The sequence below is a fragment of the Phaethon aethereus genome (genome assembly GCF_964289735.1).
Source record: "Phaethon aethereus genome assembly, chromosome: 6".
In the NCBI taxonomy this organism is placed as follows: Eukaryota; Metazoa; Chordata; class Aves; order Phaethontiformes; family Phaethontidae; genus Phaethon; species Phaethon aethereus.
This window is the reverse complement of record NC_138580.1, coordinates 19,126,807-19,148,580: the sequence shown is the minus strand read 5'-3', so window position 1 is coordinate 19,148,580 and position 21,774 is coordinate 19,126,807. Positions and strand designations below refer to the sequence as shown.

Genomic DNA, 21,774 nt, shown 5'->3' with positions numbered 1-21,774 from the left:
TCCTGGTGTGAGGTGGATTAACTATATTTCCCTCCTATCCTGCATTGCATTTGACTTTTTCTGCCCTAGGGTAGAACTCCTAATGTCTAAATTAATTTGTAAAGCTTAAAAGGGATTTCTCTTCCAACACTCTTAGAGTCAGTAGATAACCATTGATTTGGTTTAACTGAGTTGCTCTGACACGGCAGCACATACAGTGCTTTGCAGGCTTTTGTAGCATCAGTCCAGCTGTGTTTTCATCATATTTTAATTAGTCTTGACCAGTTGGACTATAACTATGGTAAGAAAATCATGGCAGGGGGAGGGGAAGTAGAACTTTAAGTTGTTCAATCAATAGTCAGTGAAATCTGGCCATGGACAGAATTATGGATTACTGTCTTCCCTAACATTCACAAAGCCGCAATATCTACATTTGTACTGGTGCAGTGTGTAGGAAGTCAGCTTTCGGTGAAGAAAAAAAAAATCTTTTTGTTACTCCGTTGGGTATCTACTAGCCTTCAGAACACAATTCAGTGTTTACCTTTCTTCTTAATCCTATACTTTGTGTAGTGTGTGAATGAGGGAAACATTTTTAACTTTGTGAGTATTTAGTTATGATGGCAGGAGTTAGTAGTGCCAGGCAGCATATGCAGTTTCAATTTAAAAGTGTTTGTTTGCCCTTGCTATGAACATAGAATAAGCAATTAAAAACAAACATTTCCATCAGTATGAAAAGTTAAGAAATTAGTAATTTAGTTTAAAGTTTCTTCTGCAATGCCACCCTGTCTGTACTGCACAACTTGCATTCATATTATTAAGTTGGCTGAATAATGAACATATTAAAAAGATACAAGCAGGGACTGCCCTCAGTGATGCTAAATTAAGATTTTTTTGCCTGAGAATTCTTCATTGATCCATTCTTAATACAGTAAACACCTTCAATACTTTCTTAAAAAATGAAAAAAAAATACTGTAACTGAGGCTTTTGTAAATGATTCCAGTAAAATAATTATGTGTTCTAACCTAATTTTAATAAAAACTGAGCATCATTTGCAAATTCTCATTAATTGTCAGTAGGATCACTGCACTGTAAAAGTTCCTACTATTAAGTTGCAGCCCTACTTTTTATTATAATAATGATAAATATTAAACTCTATCAATTTTGAACTTCTGCAATATCACCTTTGCTAAATAAATTAGAGCAGATATTCCAAGGGAAGTAGATCTTCAATTAGAAAATATTCTGGTTGAAAACAGAACCAAATTGGTTTCAACCTTACATTAACAGTGACCCATGTTTGGGGATGAGATTAAGCTTTAGAGCAAAAGACCTTGTTTGGGAAAGTTCTAAGTCTCTGCAAGAAGACACTGGGAAGGAACTTGGAGATCAGCTTTAGCTGTTACAGTTGTAATCAAATACTCTCTTAGCCAGATTTCTTCTTTCATCACTTTCAGGAGCCGTTGTGGCAGAGTGCATTGCTGCTTCTCTTGCTGGCAGCCATCAGCCATTCTCAGTAACTTGACACAACTAAGCTGGAGACCGCTGCAGTTCTAAATGCTCGAATGATATAGGCTGCATTTCCCCTCTCCTCATTTCCTTGAGATTTTTTTCTTCTGGATGCTTCTCTCCCCATTCATGATTGCACAACGTACTTGTAACAACCACAGTAGCTGTTTACATGAAGATGGATTCTAGGAAAACACTCTTCTATTTCTAGCTGTCTTCAGTACAATGTGTGTTTTCTTTCAGATCTCATTCTTTCCTTCTCAGGAAAATCCCCACAAAATCCATCCATCAGCTACCAGTCTTTACTTCTTCTTGCTTGTGCTGTTTTTCTCAGAAGGAAACTAAGTGTACTAGCACCCGTAACCTGTCAGCTTAAGAGAGGCCAGCACCACATTCTTTGTAGTTCAACCAAGAACCTGAGACCACAATTTGGCAGTTCTTAAAGCAATCTATAACAGCACCATCACGTATCTGGGCTGTAGCAACCCATTTCCCCACGAAACTCTGAAACTTCATTTCTACTATCCTCTGACCATGCACTATCCTGGAGCCATATTACCTTGCATTCTTCAGATATAATTGCAGCCCGTATGCTTTTTCCACTGCGTCAATGCCAGTACAGAAGGTAGCTGATTTTGGCTGTGGCCATTTCAGCTTTTCCAGATGCACATTCTTAACTCCCTCAAATGCCTGATATTTCTGTTCTGCTCAACTTTTCTCTAACTTTAATCTTTGTCACTCCCACAGAAAGTTACCATTGTGGACACAAAATACTACCAACTCATGTGCCTTCTGTGTTCGTCCTTCTTTTTATAGTCATTCTAGCCCTGTGCTAACCAAAACCACCCCCAAGCCAATCCAGACAAAATCACCCCAAACCAAACCTCAAAAGCTCCCATTCCTCTTCCCTGGAGAAAAAGCCACCTCCTAAAGATGCAACTAGTCTTTCCATCTGTGTGGACCATAAAGTGTATACAAATTTCTTCCCTGGAAAAAGCTTGTAAAGCGATCTTAATGGCTAGCCAGGAGAGCTGCAATGTCGTTTGCGTAACTGTCCTCTGTTCAGCTGGAATTTGGAAGAATATCTGCAGTTAGCTCTCATTGCTTAGCCTGCACCAGGGATTCACGGCTGCACAACGGCTGCCGTTGCTATTGCACTGGGATGCTTGTAAATCCTTAAGTTTTTAAATCTTCCTTTCTACTATTATCACATTTAGTTTGGCTGATGCTAATACACTCAGGAGTTCTGGTGGATCTTACATATATGTTTTATTAACAAAACAGTGCTGCGAGACAAAAATGATTGTGATTAGTGTGACAAAGAAACAGCATCTGCTTAATACTCTGAGGATCAGTTTATCTTTGGGTAGAAAAGAGACACATTTGTCAGAAGTAAATCCACTGGGCTAAGTGGTTTTTTTTACAAATAACAGTGGATTAATGTGCTGCTGGTCCCTACTTCAAATGTTTGGGAAATTATCTTTCAGAGAGAAAATATTCAAGTGAGAAAAATTATAATTACTACCGACCAGAACAGGAATGTTTCCTGTTTGCGAACGAAGCGTGCCCAGCACTGCTGGCGAAAGTACAAATTTAAGGATGTACCATAGGCCGAAGGGAGAATTTGGTCTGGTTTTGTGGTTGCTCTTCTGTAAACTGATTTTAGCACTGCAGTCCCTTCTGCTCCTAGCAGATAAATGGACCCTCTGCCGCCAGGCGGAACCGAAGCCAAACGTAGTTTTTCCAAAATTGTACCCAACTCTCCCCTGAAGCCTGCGCCCTTGCAACCACGGCTGGGCAACGAGATGCACAAAGAGCAAAGGCGATAACAAAGCACACCCTGGCTAATTAGGTCAGAGCCGAGCCGTGTGCGGATGCGACCACTGCAGCCCTCCTCCTCCTCCGGAACGTGGGAACCCCCCGCTCCGCGCCGCACCCCGCAGCTTTCCCCGCCGCCGAAGCAGCCCTTCGCCGAGCGGCGCCGCTCGCTGCCCGCCGCGGAAAACCTCCCCCTGCCCCGCGGGGCTGCCCCGCCGCCGGGCCGGGGCCGGGGCCGGGGCTCCCACCGCGGGCGCCGAGCGGGGCTAAGCACCGCCCCTCGCCCCCTCCCTCCCCCCTCCCCCCGCAGCCCTGCCCCGCCGCCTGGCACCGCCGCCGCCGCCCGCCCCGAGCGCTCCCCGCGCCGCCGCTCCGCCAGCCGGCCCGCCGCCGCCGCTGCTCGGCCCCGGCCGGGCGGGGACTTGGCAGGAACTCCCGGGGAGAGAGCGAGAGTGCCTGCCCCCGCTGCCGCCGCTCCGCCGTGGCTTTTGGGTTGAGGAGGAGGAAGGTCTGGGCTCGGCCGAGGAGCAGCAGCAGCCGCCGCCGGAGAGGAAGAGACAGGAGGGAGAGAGAGACGGAGCAGGCGGCTGGAGCCCCCCAAAGTGCCCCCCCATCCCTGCACTGCAGGCTACATTTCCAGCTTCATGGGCAAAGTGTGGAAACAGCAGATGTACCCCCAGTACACCACCTACTACTATCCCCAGTATCTGCAGGCGAAGGTAGGGTACAGCGCGGCGGGTCTGCGGCTGGCCCCGCTCCAGGGCGGCCGGCCAGGGCCGAACCCGGACAGGGGCTGCGCGGCGCGGGGCACGGCCCGGGGGAGGCGGTCAGGTTGCACCGAGGGACGGAGACAGGAAAGAGCCGGCAGCCCCTTCCTGCCGCCCGCCGCCGCCCCGGGAGCCCCCGGGCCGCCCGCGGCCGCCGTGCTCCCCGCCGGGCGCCCGCCCCTTCCCCTCGCCCCCGACTGTGCCGTCTGCGACCCGTCTCCTTCCCTCTCGCCTTCCCCCCTCCCGCCGGCGGTCCCTCCTCTTCCCCACGGCTCTCGGCGTGTCTCCTCCTTCCCAATCACGTCCTTGGCCACCCGGCTGCACAGCGGAGCTCTGCGGAGCCGACGGGGCCCCGCTCCCGCCGCCTTCGCCCACCGCAGCCGCCTCGACCGCGGGGGAGACGGCCCAAACTTTTGGCGGCGGGCCCCGAGCTGGGGCTGGCCGCTGGCCGGCGCCGCGCTTCAGCTGGGGCGGGGGTGCTCCCCCATCCTGGGGGGCGGCAGGGCGGGCTCACTGCTGTGATGGGGGTGGCCGTAATCCCACTTCCGTACGGGCGCTGAGGAGGCTGCCGGACTCGGGGAGATACTCGTTGTCCGTGGAGTTGGACCTTTGCGAGCTGCCACCTCGCAGTTTACGAACTGGATTAAAAACGCATTAAGGGTCCAGCTCCTGATGGTTAATGTTGTAGGCGGGTAGCTGTTGTTTGCAGGAAAATAGATGTTAGTGGTTCTTGTGGTGGATCTTCACATTTTTTTCCCCCCTCCCTTTCTCCTTCAAGTCTGTAAGGGCAGCCAGCCCCACTGCTCTAGAAGCATCATGCTGCAAACTGGCAGATGCAGAGGTGGTTGCATCAGCTGTCTGGAACATTTAGCATAAGCCTCTCCAACCACCAGTGTCACTCCTCACAAATCAAAATAGACCCATATGAGGCTTCGCTGTGTGAACTTTTTAGAGGTTATAACTGTGGGGTGTGTGTGTGGGGGGGGTGTTGGTGTTTGTTATTTTGTTTGGGGTTTTTTTTTGCTGTTGAAGTGTCCTGCCCGTGTGGCAATCACAGGGCAAGAATTCCCTTCTCTTTCTCTAGGCACTTGATAGGCTCATCTTTTTATTGTGTTCTGTGTTACTCTATTGTGAAATGAAATTTATACAGCTTGGCTGAAAAATAAATTCAGTTTGACAGTCATGAGACATTTTACAAGCCAGCAGTGAGGAGGCTTTGAAATGTGCTTTCATATATACAGAAATTGATAGAAATACGATGATGGTCTTCAGGTGATTTGAAATGACTAATCTCTTAAATGTATAATCGACATCAGGCTAAATAGTACAGTCTGTAGCCATTTAAAGATTATCCTGCAGAGTAATCATTTCAGTACTGTTTAGATATATATTTTTAATGCATTATTTTTACAAAAGGTAGAGTGCCTAAAGGACAGCATCACTTAGCTGCACGACTATATAAATATTTTCAAATGAAGAAATGTCTTTGTTCAGAAACTTTTACCTTCCTTATTTTGTGTGGAATTAGTAAGTTACGAACCAAGGACATAACATTGGCTTTTTTGACCTGTAAATAATTGAAGAGCGGGATAAACTGTAATAGCTTATTGTAGTTATTAGGGTATGATCCTAATAATCCATGATCCTATGAGAAAGCTTGATGGGCCATCTTTTGCAAGTGTTTCCTGTACAGATAATTTGATATTGATTTGTATTACAGTCAATGACATCTTCAAAACGTCTTGCAGTCTTTGCTATAAAATTATACAGCCTGAGATTACATTACTGTGTTTCAGCAGAGAGAACACACAGCCATTTGACTTACACACATGAAATCAAATATCTGGTATCCAGTGAAAGTTTCCTGTTTTCAGAGATTTTGATTTTATAAAAGAAATAAGGTGGCTCGTTGGTGTAGATAAAAGGACCAGTAACTGTAAATTTCAATATTCAGGAATGTGGAATTCAGTGATATAAGCAATCTTCTCGCTATGGATCCTCTCCAAACATGTAGAAAAATTAATTTAATTCATAGTTTTCAGCTGTTCTATTCTTTGGGCCCTAAAAAAACCCGTTGTCCAGTCCATGAACTATTTCTGTAATTCTGGAGAAATCTTTGGGTTTTTATTAGGGGCAAATTATAACAGAATTGAGTAGCCTTTGCTGAACGTATGATGGGTAATGGTACATGATTACTCTGGAGGAGGTAAGAGATTTTGAAACTAGAAGTTTTGCTTCCTGTCTTATCCTTATTTAAGTAATAATGGAAAATCTGCTGACTAATAAACAGGAAATCGATACTTAAGAGGTGACAGGAATTGCTTGAAGATGGATTTTTCTGTAGAGAGCTCAAAAATACTCATTAGAAATGGCATGCATTCCTAATGGTGCTTTAGGTTAAAATGTTGACGTGATCAACTATTTTAATTGCTAAAAAATGTGTTACAGGTTTTAAAAACAGATTTTGTATTTGTCTGTTATGATTTTCACAATCTTATTCATGAAGTATTCAATCTGGTTCAGTTGTATATTCTGGGAGGAAATATAAACATTTGCTGTGATTCAGCACCTCCCTCCCCTTAATCTTGGGGAGTTCAGCATCAGAAGAGATTAGTGAAACTATGGACTTAAATGAAATGAACAGAATAAACATTGGAAGAAGGTGGAAGGCTTTTAATATGAAAAATCATCGTGGCAATGAAAGTACTTTGAAATGGTTTCAGATTGAAGCTTGTAAAACCTTCTGCATTTTTGGGACTGCCATGATTTTTACTCTGGCAAATGATATGTTTGGCATATCTGTTAAATTTTGGTGTTTTCTAATGAATGTATGTTTTAGGACAGTTCCTTCACTGCAGCACTGTATGGTGTGTCAGAGAGCATCAAAAATATTTTCCAAGTTCAATGGATGTTTCTAAAGGTTTAGATACTTTCTTCAATAATATTTCTGTAACATTGCTTTTCAAATTTCAACTCAGTTGTATTTCATTTCCTTGCTGAATATTTCATTTGTAACGAAGAGATTCTGTATTTCAACATTTTAGAAAATGATGTTAATTAAGATGGTATGTGTTTTACTAATGCTTAAAGGCCTCTCTGACCACGAGAAAAATCTGACTGTGCTAGGCAAAGTATTGTAACATTTAACAAGACAGAGTACATGTAAACAAATATAAATGTATATATACAACTCTAGGCCACCATCTGTTTGCTTTGGTCAAGTAAGAAATAGAAATGAATTTATGTTTTGTTCTCCTTTACCTAAATATCAAACGGAATTTAGGGACATGATAAATACATTGTGATAACTAGCTGTATTACTGTTTCTTTCCTTGGACAATATGACTAATTTTACTGATAGGTTTTTGTATCATAAGGGAAAGTTCTTTGTATAAGAAGGAGTTAGTAGGAAATGGCAGCATTTCCTATAGATAGCATGGTTTATTTAAAGTGCAAGCATTTAATAGTAGTAGATAATATTTATGTGATTTACGTGATACTTGAATTCTATTTCTTTTGTATGTATTAGGTGACAACAACCCAGAATAAATGAAATCTTGTGAATCTTGTGAAATTACCTTAGAGTGGGCTTCTAACTGTGTAATTTGGTAGCTGCAAAATTAACGCCCTGGCAGCTATGAAAAGAAGTTTGTGTAGGTTTGTAGGCAGGACGGTAGATTGATGTAAACTCGTAGTGAGCAGGCAGATTCTGCCCTGTCAAAAACTTACTTTCAGGCAACAAACTTGAAAATGGAAACATTTAATTTTTATCTAAGCCTGTTGATGTCAGAGCAAGTAGGAAATCGGTTAACAGGGAACTTACATAAAGCAGATACGCAACTTTCGTATTAGGAGACACTGGATAATCCACAGTTTAGTGTCAGTGTATGACGTTAACAGACTGATGTAGAACCTTCTGGTTTAGATGCTTCTAAGCAGAAGTGGTAGAACCCTCTAACGGTTTGCTGCTAATGAATACTCACCGTATTCTGTGCCAAGCACAGGTCTATAACCCTTTAGCTTATGAGCTGATTTTACTCAGCATAAACGATTACTAATTCTAATCAGTTTATTTAGATTTTTTGCATATGCACTATGACTGCAAAATCTGTACATAGCAAAAGACAAATTTACAGTAACACAGAGTATACATGTTTATAAAGTTGGATAGAAAAAATCTGCACACTTCTTATTGTGGGAAGTTGTATTAATTTTCCATAATTGTGATCTCTCTGGTTCTTGATTGGGCTTAGAAATCCATTAAAAAAAACAAACAAAAACCGCAAAGCACAGGTTAGCTGCAGGCAAACTTTTTGTCTCTGTGCGGTTACCTGATCCTGTTAGCCTCCTCTGCGTCTTGAATGTTGTCCTCTCCCATTTTGGCCAGGCGGGGATTTTATTACGCAGTTATCCAAAGAATTCCTTCAGAAAGTGTACCACACTGCGGGAGGGAAAGAAGTGTAAAATTTACCAATTTTAAGAAAAACTTGAGAGTGCTGCTGGTGAGGTGATCCCTCTGACCCTATAAAATAATCTCAGGGGATGTAAAATATGGAGAAATGAAGAGTGCTCTCTAGAAGGAGCATTTTCTCTTCTTCCAAACATCCCAGTCCAAAACTGGGAGTGCCGTGCCTGTTCACATCCATCCATCAGACAGGCCAGCGGCTTTTTGTCATGGATCACAATGATTGTTTTATGTAATTGTTCCAACAATAGCGTGAGGCATCTCTAGCCTTGTCCCAGTTACAGCTCCTTTCAGCTTTTGAAGTTTAGTTCAGGTGGCTTGCTATGAACTAGAAATATGTCCTTCAGAAAGTATTTCTAGAAGCTATTGCTAGAATAATTCTTGTATATGCAAAAGTTGAAGCCTTTCTAGAAATGGATCGAGTGAAGTTCATGCAAAGCTCTGCAAACGTTTGTCCTTCTTGCCTTGAATTACTCCAGTTTTGAATTATTCTGTATCAGGGCCTCTCTTGAGAAGTAATGTCAGATTAGCCCCATGGGCAAATACGCATTAGAAGCAGGATGTCACCAGTTGTATTGTTAACAGTAGTGACTTCAGGAAGGTTTAAACCTAGGTATTCCATGCTGGGAGCACTGCATTGTTTGGTGGAGTTAAGAAGGCTGTATGTTAATGTGTCATGCATGTTAATGTATGTCATTGTAACTCTCTAAATAACTCTGACAAAGATAACGGTACATGAAATGTAGAAACACTTCACAACATCATCATCTTGAAGACTGGCTTCCTTGAAGTTAACATGAGTTTTGCCTTTGATTTCAGATGAGCAACATTTTATTTACTAGAAACGCGATTCACGCTTGGGTTATGCCAGCCATGCTTAATTTGGGGGTGATTTGCAATGACATGATTTTCATTATCTGCATTTCGGGGGAGTAAAAGTTAGACAGTGCAACATATAAATTGTGTGATGGGGGCTGGAATCAAGGAGAAGTAGCAATGGCATCTATAAGATTTGCAGATTTTGTATTTTGTCTAGGGAGTCCTTTAAAAAGAGTTTTTAAAAAGCCATGACTTTCCTCCCTTAATCCAACCTCCTTAGAGAGAGGAATGGTATAAATATATATGCACTAGAGACTGAATTTGCAAATGACAAAGTAAAAAATATTTCCCCCACATCGTTAATGGTGGAAATGACAGGTTCTTATTAGCTTTGTAATTTCTAGAAGTTTAGTCTAAAACTCATCCCCAGAGTACACTGAGCTTGGGGCTTAATTTGATACTGTGTGATTGGCCTCATTTAATAGATGTCAACAAAATCTTGGTCCCTCTCCTTGATTCAGTAGTAACTTACTGCTGACATATGAGTCAGATCCTGAGTCTGATAGTCTTATGGGACTGACTCTTACAGAAAAGTGTTAAACCAATATATGACTTGAAAAAGGCTTGAAAAAAATATTCAGTGCTGTTTTCCTTTTGTGTTTGATTGTTAACCGCCCCCCCCCCGGCACCAGGTATGTTCCAAACCCGTGTCTATGTAGGCAGGCAACAGCTGTAAGAGACCAACATTACACAATGTGTCTGATTTGTACGAGTGTATTTTCTAGCTTTACCTTCAATGCAGGATCCCAAGGCAGTCATGAAAGGTGTGCAATAAGTTTGTGGGGGAGAAGTTAATTTTCTTTGAATAAAATAGTTCTTTAAAGTATGTTTTCTTTCTCACACAACTGTTACTCTTGGTAATGACTGTAGTTTTCTCTCATTACTTTTAAGCCAGAGTTGAGCATGCTGTTTAGATTCTTAACCTTATTTGTAAAGGGAACCCTATACTTCAAAATACTTTGCTTCTAGTTACAGCATAAAACCTCTGGTCTCAGTCTCAAGGATGAAATTTCCTGAGAGTAAATTTCTAAGCTTCCACTTAGTGTTGAAGGGACAAAGAAAATATAGGCAAAATTATTGAAAGTTTCCAATGGAGAATAATACAATATAGTAAAGCATTGTTTTCTAAATCTATTTTTCTGTAAAACAGTACCTTTCAGAAACATATCTATTTAGGATATACATCAAAAAACCATCTTGTACACAATTTTTAAGCTGCTTTATAGTCCAAGTGGCAGTTTGAGCTGTCAGTGTTGATAGTAGATGCATCGCTCTTACTCAGAAAGGTAATTGATGCTACTAATCCAGTGCTCCTAATGAAGGACACTTGATTGTGGTAGCAGTAAAGAAGTTTGAACAAAGGTGTAATAATAAATTGGAAAATATAGCTTGTTACAGTTACATTTTTCAGTTGCGGTCTTCCAAGTAGTCATAATCAAGAGTGAATAACAATGGTTTAAAAAATAAGTTGTTTTTAATGAAATTCTGCTTTTGGTTTGATAAATAGTCCTTTGAAGACAGATGCCCAGATTTAGCCAAAAATATGCTACAAATTATGGACTCATTTTTGTTATATTTCATAGACTTTCTACAGCCTGTGCAAAGTAGTGGTCACAACTGTTTCTCCTGGAAAATCACCTGCTTTGTTAAAGAAGTGAAACATGTGAAAAACATGCTGATAAAAATCTCTTCTATCTGAGTGTAATTAATTTCGGTCAAAACACAGGCACACAGCAGATTCAGGTCATATTTACTGTGGCTGATAGATGATAATTATTATCTGACTTTATGCATTTTCTTGGTCTTCCTCAGCTGAAAATACCGAGACCTGCCTTTAAATGTAATTTCATTAAGTTCTAAGCTGAAACGTAAATTATCTCAGAACTGAGGAAGACAAGGAGCTTGGACATGGGTATAATCAGGTGTCGTGGCCCACTTGTTTCATGGTAGCTTTTGAAGCCACTGTGCTCTGTTTGTGGTCGAAGACATTTAGTCTCAATTGCTCTGAGTTGATGAAAGCATTTCAAAATATATTTAAGCTGAATCTCTGAAATCTCAATATACACATAAGGCCTTTGAAAAGTGCTTCAGAATCATTCCAGGTAGATAAACAGCTTACTGATGCAAAATGCAACTCAAAATGATCAGTGTGACTCTTGTGCATCAAGAGGAAAGTATTGATCTTCTGTAGAGAGGTAGAGTGAACGGACTTCACTTTGTGGATTTTACTACAGGTTGCCTTGCTTGTCTCTTGGCAACAATTTCTATAGCAGTTTATAGGCTGTGGTAGTATCTTCTATCCCTCAGGCCAGAGCTACATAATCACTTTAATTTTACATAACTATGCACAGCAGCCAAGAAGGGCAGCCTTGTCTTTCCCCATTGCCTCCCAGCAACTCATTCCTGTCACCTTCTCCTGTGCTGGCACCAGCATTCGTATTACCAGTCAGTGAGCTGAATCAGGGAACCAGTCTGGCTGAAAACTAACGCAAAAAACCTCAACTGTAATATATTTTTACGGTGGAGCAACTAATGAGGTACTTAAGCAGTTTGAGATTTGCATAAGCTGTGGGTGAAGTTGTCTCTCAGAAAAGTACACCCTCTTGGGTCTCACTTTTGTACAACAAAATGGCGGTGCTTAACTTTTCTAACTAAAAGGCTTTCCATGTCCTCGGCCAAAAGAGCAAAAGATCCAAGCCAAAGGAAGATAACAGCAGAGCTCCTAGGTTGCCAAAAGCTGTTGATTGCATATATATGCAGATAACTGGTAGCATCATTTTTCTAGGACTTTATTTTCCTCTTTTACTGTTCTAAATTGTGTTAGATGTTGGTGCACTAAGTGTTAAAAAAATCACTTGAGTCTGTCATTCATTCTTATGACCAACGAGTGTGGAAGAAAGTGTGAATTAAGTTGCTGAGAGGGCTTAAGTTAGGTATAGGCCTGGGAGGAAAGAGAGACTCAAATGTAAATGGGACTTCCAGAGGCCTTGTAGCGTAGCGTTACATCTAACTTTCCATTTTCAGCACAGTGCAACACTGATATTTTATTTCTTTCTGGGGAAAGAGGGGAGAAGGCTGGCACTTCAAATTAGCAGCAGCTGCAGAATTAAGACAAGGGTGTTAGTGACTCATTTGGAAAAGCACTAGCTAAAACATCCTGTCTCCTAGAAAAAACATTTAAGAAAGGTTTATGATATAAACTTTGAATTTCACAAATAGTGCCTGTGACCTTCTGGTTTCCTCTGGGCAGCTTTTCTGATTAGTGACCATTTGCTTTTGAGAACTGAGTATTAAAGCGAGGAGAACACATGGGGACATTTTAGAGGGGGAAACATCTCTGTTAACAGAGTAAAGACTCCAGAATGCCTCTTCCTTCTTTTGACTCAGCCAAAAGTTGAGATTCTTATTGTTCCAGGTAGAAGGAAAAAATGGTGATACTTAGCTGTTTCCTTGATGTGGCTGAGTTATTGACAAAGAGCAGTCAAACTCCGGTTTCCCTGAACATAGGGGTCTTGAATAATAGCAACAGTTTCTTTGTTCTGAGTCCCCAATTCACTGTCCTCTCTGTTTAGGCCTTTTGCAGGACCGTGTACTCAGTGCTTATGTTTAGGTTGTTCTTTACTCTTTCCATATCTGTATTTGGGTGAGTTTTTCCCTCCTCTGATGAGTATGTATGCTTCCCTGTTTTATCCCCAGGTCCTACAAATGGCCTTATTTAGCTTTAAGAAGAGAAGGCTGTGGGGAGATCTAATTGCTGTCTGAATCCTGTCAAATGAGAGTGTATAGACAGGGTGGAGCCAGATGCTTCTTGGAGGTGCACAGGGAGAGAATCACAGGATAATTCAGGTTGGAAGGGACTTTAGGAGATCTCTAATCCAGCATTCTGCTCAAACCAGGGTTGTCTAGAAGATCAGACCTGGTCACTCGGCGCCTTATCCAGTCTGGTTGTGAAAGCCTCCAAGGATGGAGACGCATAGCCTCTCTGCACAACCTGTTCCAATGCTGGCTGTCCTCATGGTGATTTTTTTTTTCCTTATTTCCTGTCTGAACCTCTCTTGTTTCAACTTATACTCATTGACTCATCTTCACACCATGCACCACTGTAAGAACCTGGCTCCTTCTCCTTTATAATCTCCTCAGACGTTTCCATTCTACAAATGGAGAGCTGCTTTAAGTCCCACCAAAGCCGCCTCTTCTCCAGACTGAAAAAGCCCAGTTCCTTCAGCTTTTCACAGAGCATGTGACCAACCCCCAGCCATCTTGATGGCCCTCTACTGAACTTGCTCCAGCTTATCAATGTCTTACTTTTACTGGGGGCCCAAAGCTGCATGTAGTATTCCAGGTGGGTCTACCAAATGGGGGGATAGTCACTTCCCTCGCCCAAGTGCAGCCCAGGGAGCTGCCAGAGCATGCTGGTGGCTTATGCTTGGCTTGCTGTCTGCCACAATGCCCCAGGTCTGCTCCAGCAGAGCTGCTCCCCAGCCAGTCAGTCCCGAGCCTTATCTTTGCAAGGGACTCTTCCTTCCCAGGTGCTAAGCTTTGCACTTCTCTGATATAAAAATGTTAAACTTGCCAGTCCCAGGATAGACCCTTGGTACTGGCCTGCAGGTAGAGTATTACTCATTAACTTTGATTCTCTGAGCCTGACCATCCTGTTAGTTTCATTCCAATCTAGTTGTCCACTTGTCCAGACTATCATGTCTTTGCCTTGGGTCCAAGAGTATAGTGGGACACAATGTCAAAGTCTTTGCTGAAATCAGTGTGAATGACATTCACTGCTCTCCCCTTGTCTACAGACCTAGTAGCTTTATGACAGAGGGCATAGGCAGTAGGATGCAACACAATGGACACAAGTTGTGACATGAGAAAATTGTAATTGGATATGAAGAAGTGTGTTTTGGTTTTTTTTTCACTATGAGGGTGGCCAAGCACCTGAACCGGTGCCAGGAGAGGTTCTGGAATCTCTTGGAGACAGTAAAAACTCAGCTGGACAAGGTCCTAGGCAACCTGATCCAGTTGAACCTGCTCTTGGAGGGAGGTTGGACTAGATGACATCCAGACATCCTTTCCAAACTAGTGTGTGGTTCTGTAAGGTAGACCCTGGTAACTATCATCAGCGTAAGAGGCTCCAAAGTAACTGCTGCTGTTCCTTCTGTGTTTGATCCTTGTAAGTATTTGGAGAAGAAAGGTATAGAAAGAATTCCCTTTTTCTATTTAACAGAACATTCATTCTACAAATATGCAAATGGAATTTCAATAATCCCTTCAGCATGCAAATTCCCTTATCCCATTTTAGAAAATACCTTGTTTAAGCTGCTTAAAATTTAAGGTTTTACGTTTGTCTATTTGTTTGTTTAAATTCTGGCAGAACATCTACGCTGTAAATTGTGACAGATATGTATATATTCTCATACCAAACCGCTTCTTTAGGCTGACATTTCTTGTTCCTGCATCAAATCTGAATTTGTTGATAAGTTTTTTTTGTCTTGGACATGGATTAAAAATTAAATAAACCAATAACTAGCCCCAAATGAAATCTTGTTTCTTTCCAAGCAGACGTTATTAAGAGGAACGGCAAAGAGTACTGAGGAGGGCAGTGTTCTGACTTTCTAGTAGAAAAAATGGGAAGAATTAGTGTGTTCCCATTGCTTTTCACTGACAGTTCTGCTATATCTCAAGAGACTTTTCTTCCAAATTACAGTAAGTTCATCAGCTGCAGAAGCTATGGATATATGAAGGGCTTCCAAGCTCAGCCACCCAGCTTCTTTAGCCCGTTCTGCTTTTACTAGCACTTCTTTCCAGTGTCTTTTATATACTGACTCCTCCATATTTTCTAAGGATTTTCTGTGGCAGGTATAATAATAGGAAGCTCTTATGATCCCAAACCCTGAAGTTAAAGATGCTCCTTCTACTAGATCTTAAAAAAAAAAAAAAAAAAAAAAATCACAGCTATAGTTGTCAGCCAGATTGATGAGAAAAACATGTAAAACCCACCAAATGTTATTTTATTTTTACACTGCTAACTAAATAATGTGGTCATCGTTGTTCATTCATTCTGAAAATCAGTTTTCTTGTTAGGTGCCAGAATACATATTTAGGGACCTAAAACAGGTTTAAGTTGGCCTTAAGATGACTTCCTCGTGGCCAGAAAGTTGCAGGGACAGCAGCATTATCACTCCAAGTCATTATCGCAGAAAAGAAATTACCGAATTGAAAGCTTCTTTATTTCCTTCTGTATCCTAGAGCGTTTACCTTGATGGTGACTGCGCTATCGGAACATAAATAAAAGCAAAGTTTTTTACAAAAATATAGAATTGGGAAGAAATGAAGAAATACTTGTGCACTGGGGATGTTTCTGGTCTTAGGAATTTTAAATGCTATTCTTGGACTTTTATTTATTTGAGGGCCTGGGACTAGAGAGGAGTGTTATCCAGCATCTAACACTTATGCTACGTAGCCACTCATCTTTCTGGGTGAGATAGCAAAAAACCATGGTAAAAATTAAAGGAGAGTGACGGAAGTTTACTTTGCCATGTAGCCCCAAAAAGAGGCAGGAAAGCAGCTATGCATATTTTCTATCTGCTACCACTTTCCTTCTTTTAAAACTGAAAGTGGAATTCCATGTCAGATGAATAATTGAATAATGACAAATGAATTATAAATACTTTTTTTTTTAATATGCATGAAATACAATGGGTCATTTTCCATGCTTGCTTACACTCTATTCAGCTCTGTCAAGCTTAGTATAAATGGCTCCTCCTTTACTGATATTTACATGAAGTTTAGAAATGTGTGTCTGTTGAACAACAGAACTCCTGGCATTTCCGCAGCACACCTTTTTAAGAGTAGGGATTTATCTGAGTGTTGTCTTCCAAAATGTATTTCATCTTTCTCATTGATGGAAAGCGTGCTGCTTCTCACCCATTTGTTTTTGTCATCCAGGGAGGATACTGCACATCCCTATGGTCTGGTGGTGGTTGCTAGTACTTGTATATACACATTTTTAAAATGTGTTGGATATATAGTTTAGATTTACCTACCAATTGTTAGAAAATAGTCATCGTTGGTTCAGTTTCCTTGATTGACTAGTTATTGTTATTCTTTGATTCTTGGCAGTGTGGTGTCTCATCTGCAAGATAGCCCGTGCTTCAAGTAACTTAGATATTGGGCAATCTAGCGAAGTATGTGTGTGAGTGTATTATTTATAAAATCTTCTGGGTTGCTGTCTGTGTAATGAAGGCATTCATGTGTAAAATGTGCACTAGTTGTGATTTTTTCATAAATTAAGACCTTAGTCCTTCTCTTGACACTGATATTGAGCTCCATGGGTTCTCTAATTTAAATGGCCATAGAATTTAGTCTTTGCAGAAAAATTGTGCACCAGAATCTTACTTTTATTTAATCTCAATAAATAATAAACATTATAACATTAATTTTCATATTTATTTCATTATAGCCCCCCATTTTTCAATTTAAATGAGCTGCAAAATCTCCAGACCATACCAGACTATTGTTCATGCCAGTCTATTGCTTTAAAGTGGAATTCAGGAGCCATTTGCTCTGGATCTGGATCCGCTCTGGAGAAAGCGGAAAAAAGGGTTATGGTGTCAAGGGTTGTATACAAGTCTGAGCAACTCTGGCTTGCCTAATTTCTGGAGGATGTCAGGAGACTGAGCTGGGATTTCTTGGAGTAGAAAGCTGAGAGCGTGTCTGGGAATGACAAATATTTCATAGTTTTAGTGAGAATCTTTTGATAATTGATACTTACAGGAATAGCATCTGGGAGAGAGGAGAGGAAAGCATGGCTCAGGATACCAACGAGATAACAACAGAGAAGTAGTCTGGTTTCTTTAATTTTACATAATCTTGGCTTCACGGAAGCACCTTTGGAAGAACTACCTGCTGTTCGTCCTTACTCCCACACTCAGATGCAGAGCAGCTGGTCTCGGGAGCGGTGGGTCTGCACAGAAGGGGGGTGGTTCCACGGGGCCGATCCACTTTGCTTTCTTGGCCCCCCTGGCATGGAGCTTATCTCTGAAAGTGGGTTAAACAGGCTCTTAAAAGCTGCTGTAGACCTGTCTCTTGAGCCTTGCGTTGTCATTTGAGACAGGAAACGAGGAAAAGGTAAGTGAAAAATAAAAAGCTGGACGGAGGGAAAATATAAGGAAAACTAATTTTGAAAGGGGAAAATTGCTGTAGAGAGCAGATAAGGGAAAAGAATAAGAGAGAAAAGAGCAGGGAAGAGAGAAAGCACAGTTCAGTGGAGAGGCTGTGGCATGTGTGCCAGAGCATGGCACAAGAAGACACCTCCAGCTGCCAGGGCATCCGCGGGGAGTTGCATCTCAACAAAAGGAGATTGAAGGCAGTATTCTGCAAGAACTCAGTTTGGGGACTGCTAAAGTTCAGCAGGAATTAAAGGTTATTTTTACAAAAACAAGGGAGGGTTTCGGGGAGCAGACAGACAAGACCTCTGGGAAAGGCTTTGTTTTATATAGATTGTGAGAGGACAAAAGGTACTCGTGGGGCAAATTTGGCAGTTATCTTTGCCTTTTGACTGGTACAGCCATATTGTGATCTGTAGATAAAGTTAGAGGTAAACTCCTCAGAATTGAAGCCTTTGCCATTTCTTTTTGTTTCTTGTAGATTATACATCTGTTTTCTTATTACAGTGAAACTAGAGTAAGTGCAAGGGTTTCCTGAACACACTCTTAAGTGATGTGGTGATGTTGCTATCCTTTTTGATATTTTATATGTTCAGAAATTCTCTTATCCCAATAGATCTGGCATGAATCTGAATTCAAGAAAATATACAGTACAGCAAAGACGAAATGGAGTTAGCATCCACTTAGCAGCCAGAATATCACTGTACTGTACCACACACTACTCCTGGCAAAAGTGGCTAAACAAAAACAAAAATCAGAAGGCATCCATCTCAATATAAAAAATTAGAAGAGTATGCATGGAAAATAGAGTTCAGTTGAAATTATACAGTATATCAGCCAGAGTGAAACTTTGAATTTATAGCAGTGTATTTTTCATATCTTTAAACTTTACACATACAGAGACATGGTTTCTTATATTAAAGTTTTCATCATTCATTTGAACTGTTTGTATGCCTGAACACTTAGGTGTCCAAGCATGCTGTCTTGGTCATGTGTAGGTCAGCTCAGAGGCTAAGGTCTGTCCTAGCAGCCTGAGCGGATCCGGTGTTTGGACTAGAAATAACATTCCAGCCTGCTTTGGTGAGCAGAGGGGTGAGCTTTCTATTTAGATTAAGATCTTGGAGGGAAAAGCAGGACCAAGAGAAGGTTTGAAGTGCTAAAGCCACCACCAGAGCATAACGTTTTCAGTTCCTTTAACTGAGATGGGATCATTTGTCTGTTTTTAATTCACATGTTTTGGGAAGTGGCCAGAATCACTCTCAACTGTGCTGTGGCTTTTGGAGGTGGTGCACATCAGGATATTACAAAGGGGTAACACAGAGCTTGTATTTTTCTGTCACAGTCTACCCCTGTGCAGCAACACAGCCCAAAAAAGGGCTTTAGTTTTATGGAGAAGGAGTCAACAAATCATAAACAGTGATTTTTGCACTTCAGGTATGCTGTCCTGAAGCCATAACTACATCTGACCAAGCTAAGATGCTTTTATTTTGCTCAGGTTTAATGTATCTTTTTTTGTAGCTTTTGGTTTTGTTTCTTTCTGGTTTTTTTTTTTTTTTTTTTTTAATCATTGGTTGTATTGGTGATGTTAGCCCTCAAAAAATAAGATCCCAGAGTTTTGTGGCATATAGTTTCATCCTGCATCTCACTCGTGTGCAGTGATCCTCTGAGAGTGGCGTTTGGCATCTAGTTGCTTTATTCTGACAGCAGGGATCTTGGAGAGGTAACTGCTGTGCAAGCACTGTGCGCAGTACTAGCGCAGCGAGCACTGGTGGAAGGCCAGCTGTAAGGATTTATTAAGTATTCTGCAATAATCATCCTCAAATAATTTCAAGTGAGCAGAGCTTTCTTCTTGAATAAGAGTACCACTGTCCAAAACAGCGTAATCCACTTTCAAAGCCAGCTAAACGAGAAAAGGCAATTCTTATTCTGAAATGTGATTGCCTTCTCATGGCGTTACTTGTAAGTGTTGTTATATTTTCGACTGTTAATCTGATAACAATTTTTATGCATAGGCGAGGCTTCTGTTCCTGCTGCTTTCCAGGACGAAGCCGTAAAGGGTTGGTGATACTGAAGTAAACACACTGGAGTGTTAGAGAGTAAAAGCTATCAAAGGTGCAGAATATTGACGGTAACAACAGTTAGAGCTTATCTACACTTAAAAATATAGCGGAATTTATAAGGAAATACTTTTCTGGAATTATTGAGCGTTATAAATTCCCATGTAGATGGGAGCTACACGTCCGTGTCGGGGGTTATTTCAGAGTAGTTCTGGTAGATTTCCAAATGCAGACAAGACTTAATGAAGCTGACTTGATGTGCTAAACTCATGTCAACTAAAACTCTATTAACTGTATTGTCCTCTAATTAATAATTTTAATAGTTTTAATTATATGACTAAGTCCAGTAATACCAGAAGTAAATAAATGCACGGTGAATATTTATTCTCTTCCCTAAGCGAGCATTTTGCCTGCACGCAGTATGCAGGACTGGGCTCCAGAGTACTTGGCAGAACACAGATGAGATTTCTCTGCATTCTTTTTGATGTCTCCCTTCTTGAAAAGTATGAGTACTGAAGTTACACAGGAATCTTGAGTTTAATTTTGAATTGAAAGGTTTCTAGGATATGCAGTAGTGCAAAACACAAGTAATTACATGAATGTGTGTATCATAATTATATTAACACATTTATATTAAATAGTAGTAGTTTTATAAATCAAAATTTATGTTGCACAGAAGAATGGATATGAAGTTGCTTAGCTTTAGAAAAACCACATTTACACAGATGTCTACATATGACATATATTTAATTTAATTACACTAAGTGTTGGCGTGAGAGACTAACTCCGCTCAGTTATAGCAGCGTTAATTGGAGGGGAATGGAGTTAAATAAGTAACGCTGGGTAGAATTTGACTCTAAATACAGAAAAACTGAGTTGCAGTCTGTGGTGTATTCTCCTTTTGTGACTTTTATAGACTTCAAAGAGAATTGTACATTTGCATCCCAGGGCAGAAATTGGCCGTGTGCTTGGAAGCATGAAATCTCTCAAGGTAATACTTCATAACTATGGAATGTATCCCATGACTGATCTGTAGCTAAGAACTGAGAATCAAATTACACATTAGAAATACTTGAAATTAAATATTTTTCTAGTAAAAGAGCACTATGCTGGGTAAACAGTATATGTTTTCTTTTTCTAGAGGTGCATTGGAGCACAAATATACAAAGCATTTAAGTATGTATGTTTGTATTTCCTGCTTTTTTTGAATTTTAGTAATATTTCTTTTAAGAAACAAGAGTTTTTTTCCTGAGTTCATTTATTAGAGTTTTATGTTTGACTCATGTATCTATTTTTAATTTCTTTTTACATTCTTTACTCCAATTAAGTCTGGAATTTCTGATCTTAAGCAGCTAATTTCCAAACATACAGACTAGTTTCAGCAAGGAAGGAGCAAGCATACCTAAATTTTTATTGGTGTCTGCACAGAAGCATCCACTAAGGTGCTCTCAGTGGTTGTTTATTTAAAAAAAAAAAAAAAAAAGAGGTACTGAAAACAAAAATTGGTGAACTTTCTTGTCCATACTACTGCATCTAAGATCGCCAAGAATAACCTGACTTCATTTTCATACTGGCTCAGACCCTTGCAGGTACAGGTGAACTGTTTTGTCCTCAAGTGGATGTACCTTCTGTAGTGTCAGCTCCACTCACTTTTCCTGAATCCATTCCCAGTACAAACTGAAGCCCTATACTGGTCAGGTTTAATGGGAGATACTGAACTCCATCTATCTCGTCTGCTTCCCATGATACTTCTGCCTGCCTAAAGCGTTGTTGTGCCAGGTGGGGAAGGTGATGGTCATGATTTTGGCTAAACAGCTCCCATAGCTCGGGCGACCCTTCTCTGTCGAGCTTGATCAATGGAAGGAATCACTGAGAATCCAGCCAAACATGCAGAGAACAAATTCTTGTGGGAAACAGAAAAGGATATTTATCTGAAGAAAAATAAATAGTAAAGGAAATGCAGGTTTTCTTATATTTGTTATTTTACCTGAGGTTCTGTTCACATGAGCCCAGGTGGTCAGAAGGATTTTCTCTGGAAGCTGTGTTTGCTACTGCATGCGACAGACTGCAAGGTACTTGATAATTGATTTAGTTTATAAGTTGTTACTCTTTATATTATTAAAGGACCTGGCAGCCCTCC

General features: G+C 40.9%; 1 protein-coding gene across 2 annotated transcripts in view; it reads left to right on the top strand.

Moving 5' to 3' along the window:
• Positions 1-3,343: 3,343 nt before the first annotated feature.
• Positions 3,344-21,774, top strand: part of RBMS1 (RNA binding motif single stranded interacting protein 1) — a 141,216-nt gene continuing 122,785 nt past the window's right edge. For both annotated transcript variants that reach the window (XM_082001648.1, XM_082001647.1), the window contains exon 1: positions 3,344-4,023. In XM_082001648.1, the coding sequence (XP_081857774.1) occupies positions 3,949-4,023 (75 nt within the window). In that variant the 5' untranslated portion in view covers positions 3,344-3,948. The remainder of the gene's footprint in view (positions 4,024-21,774) is intronic.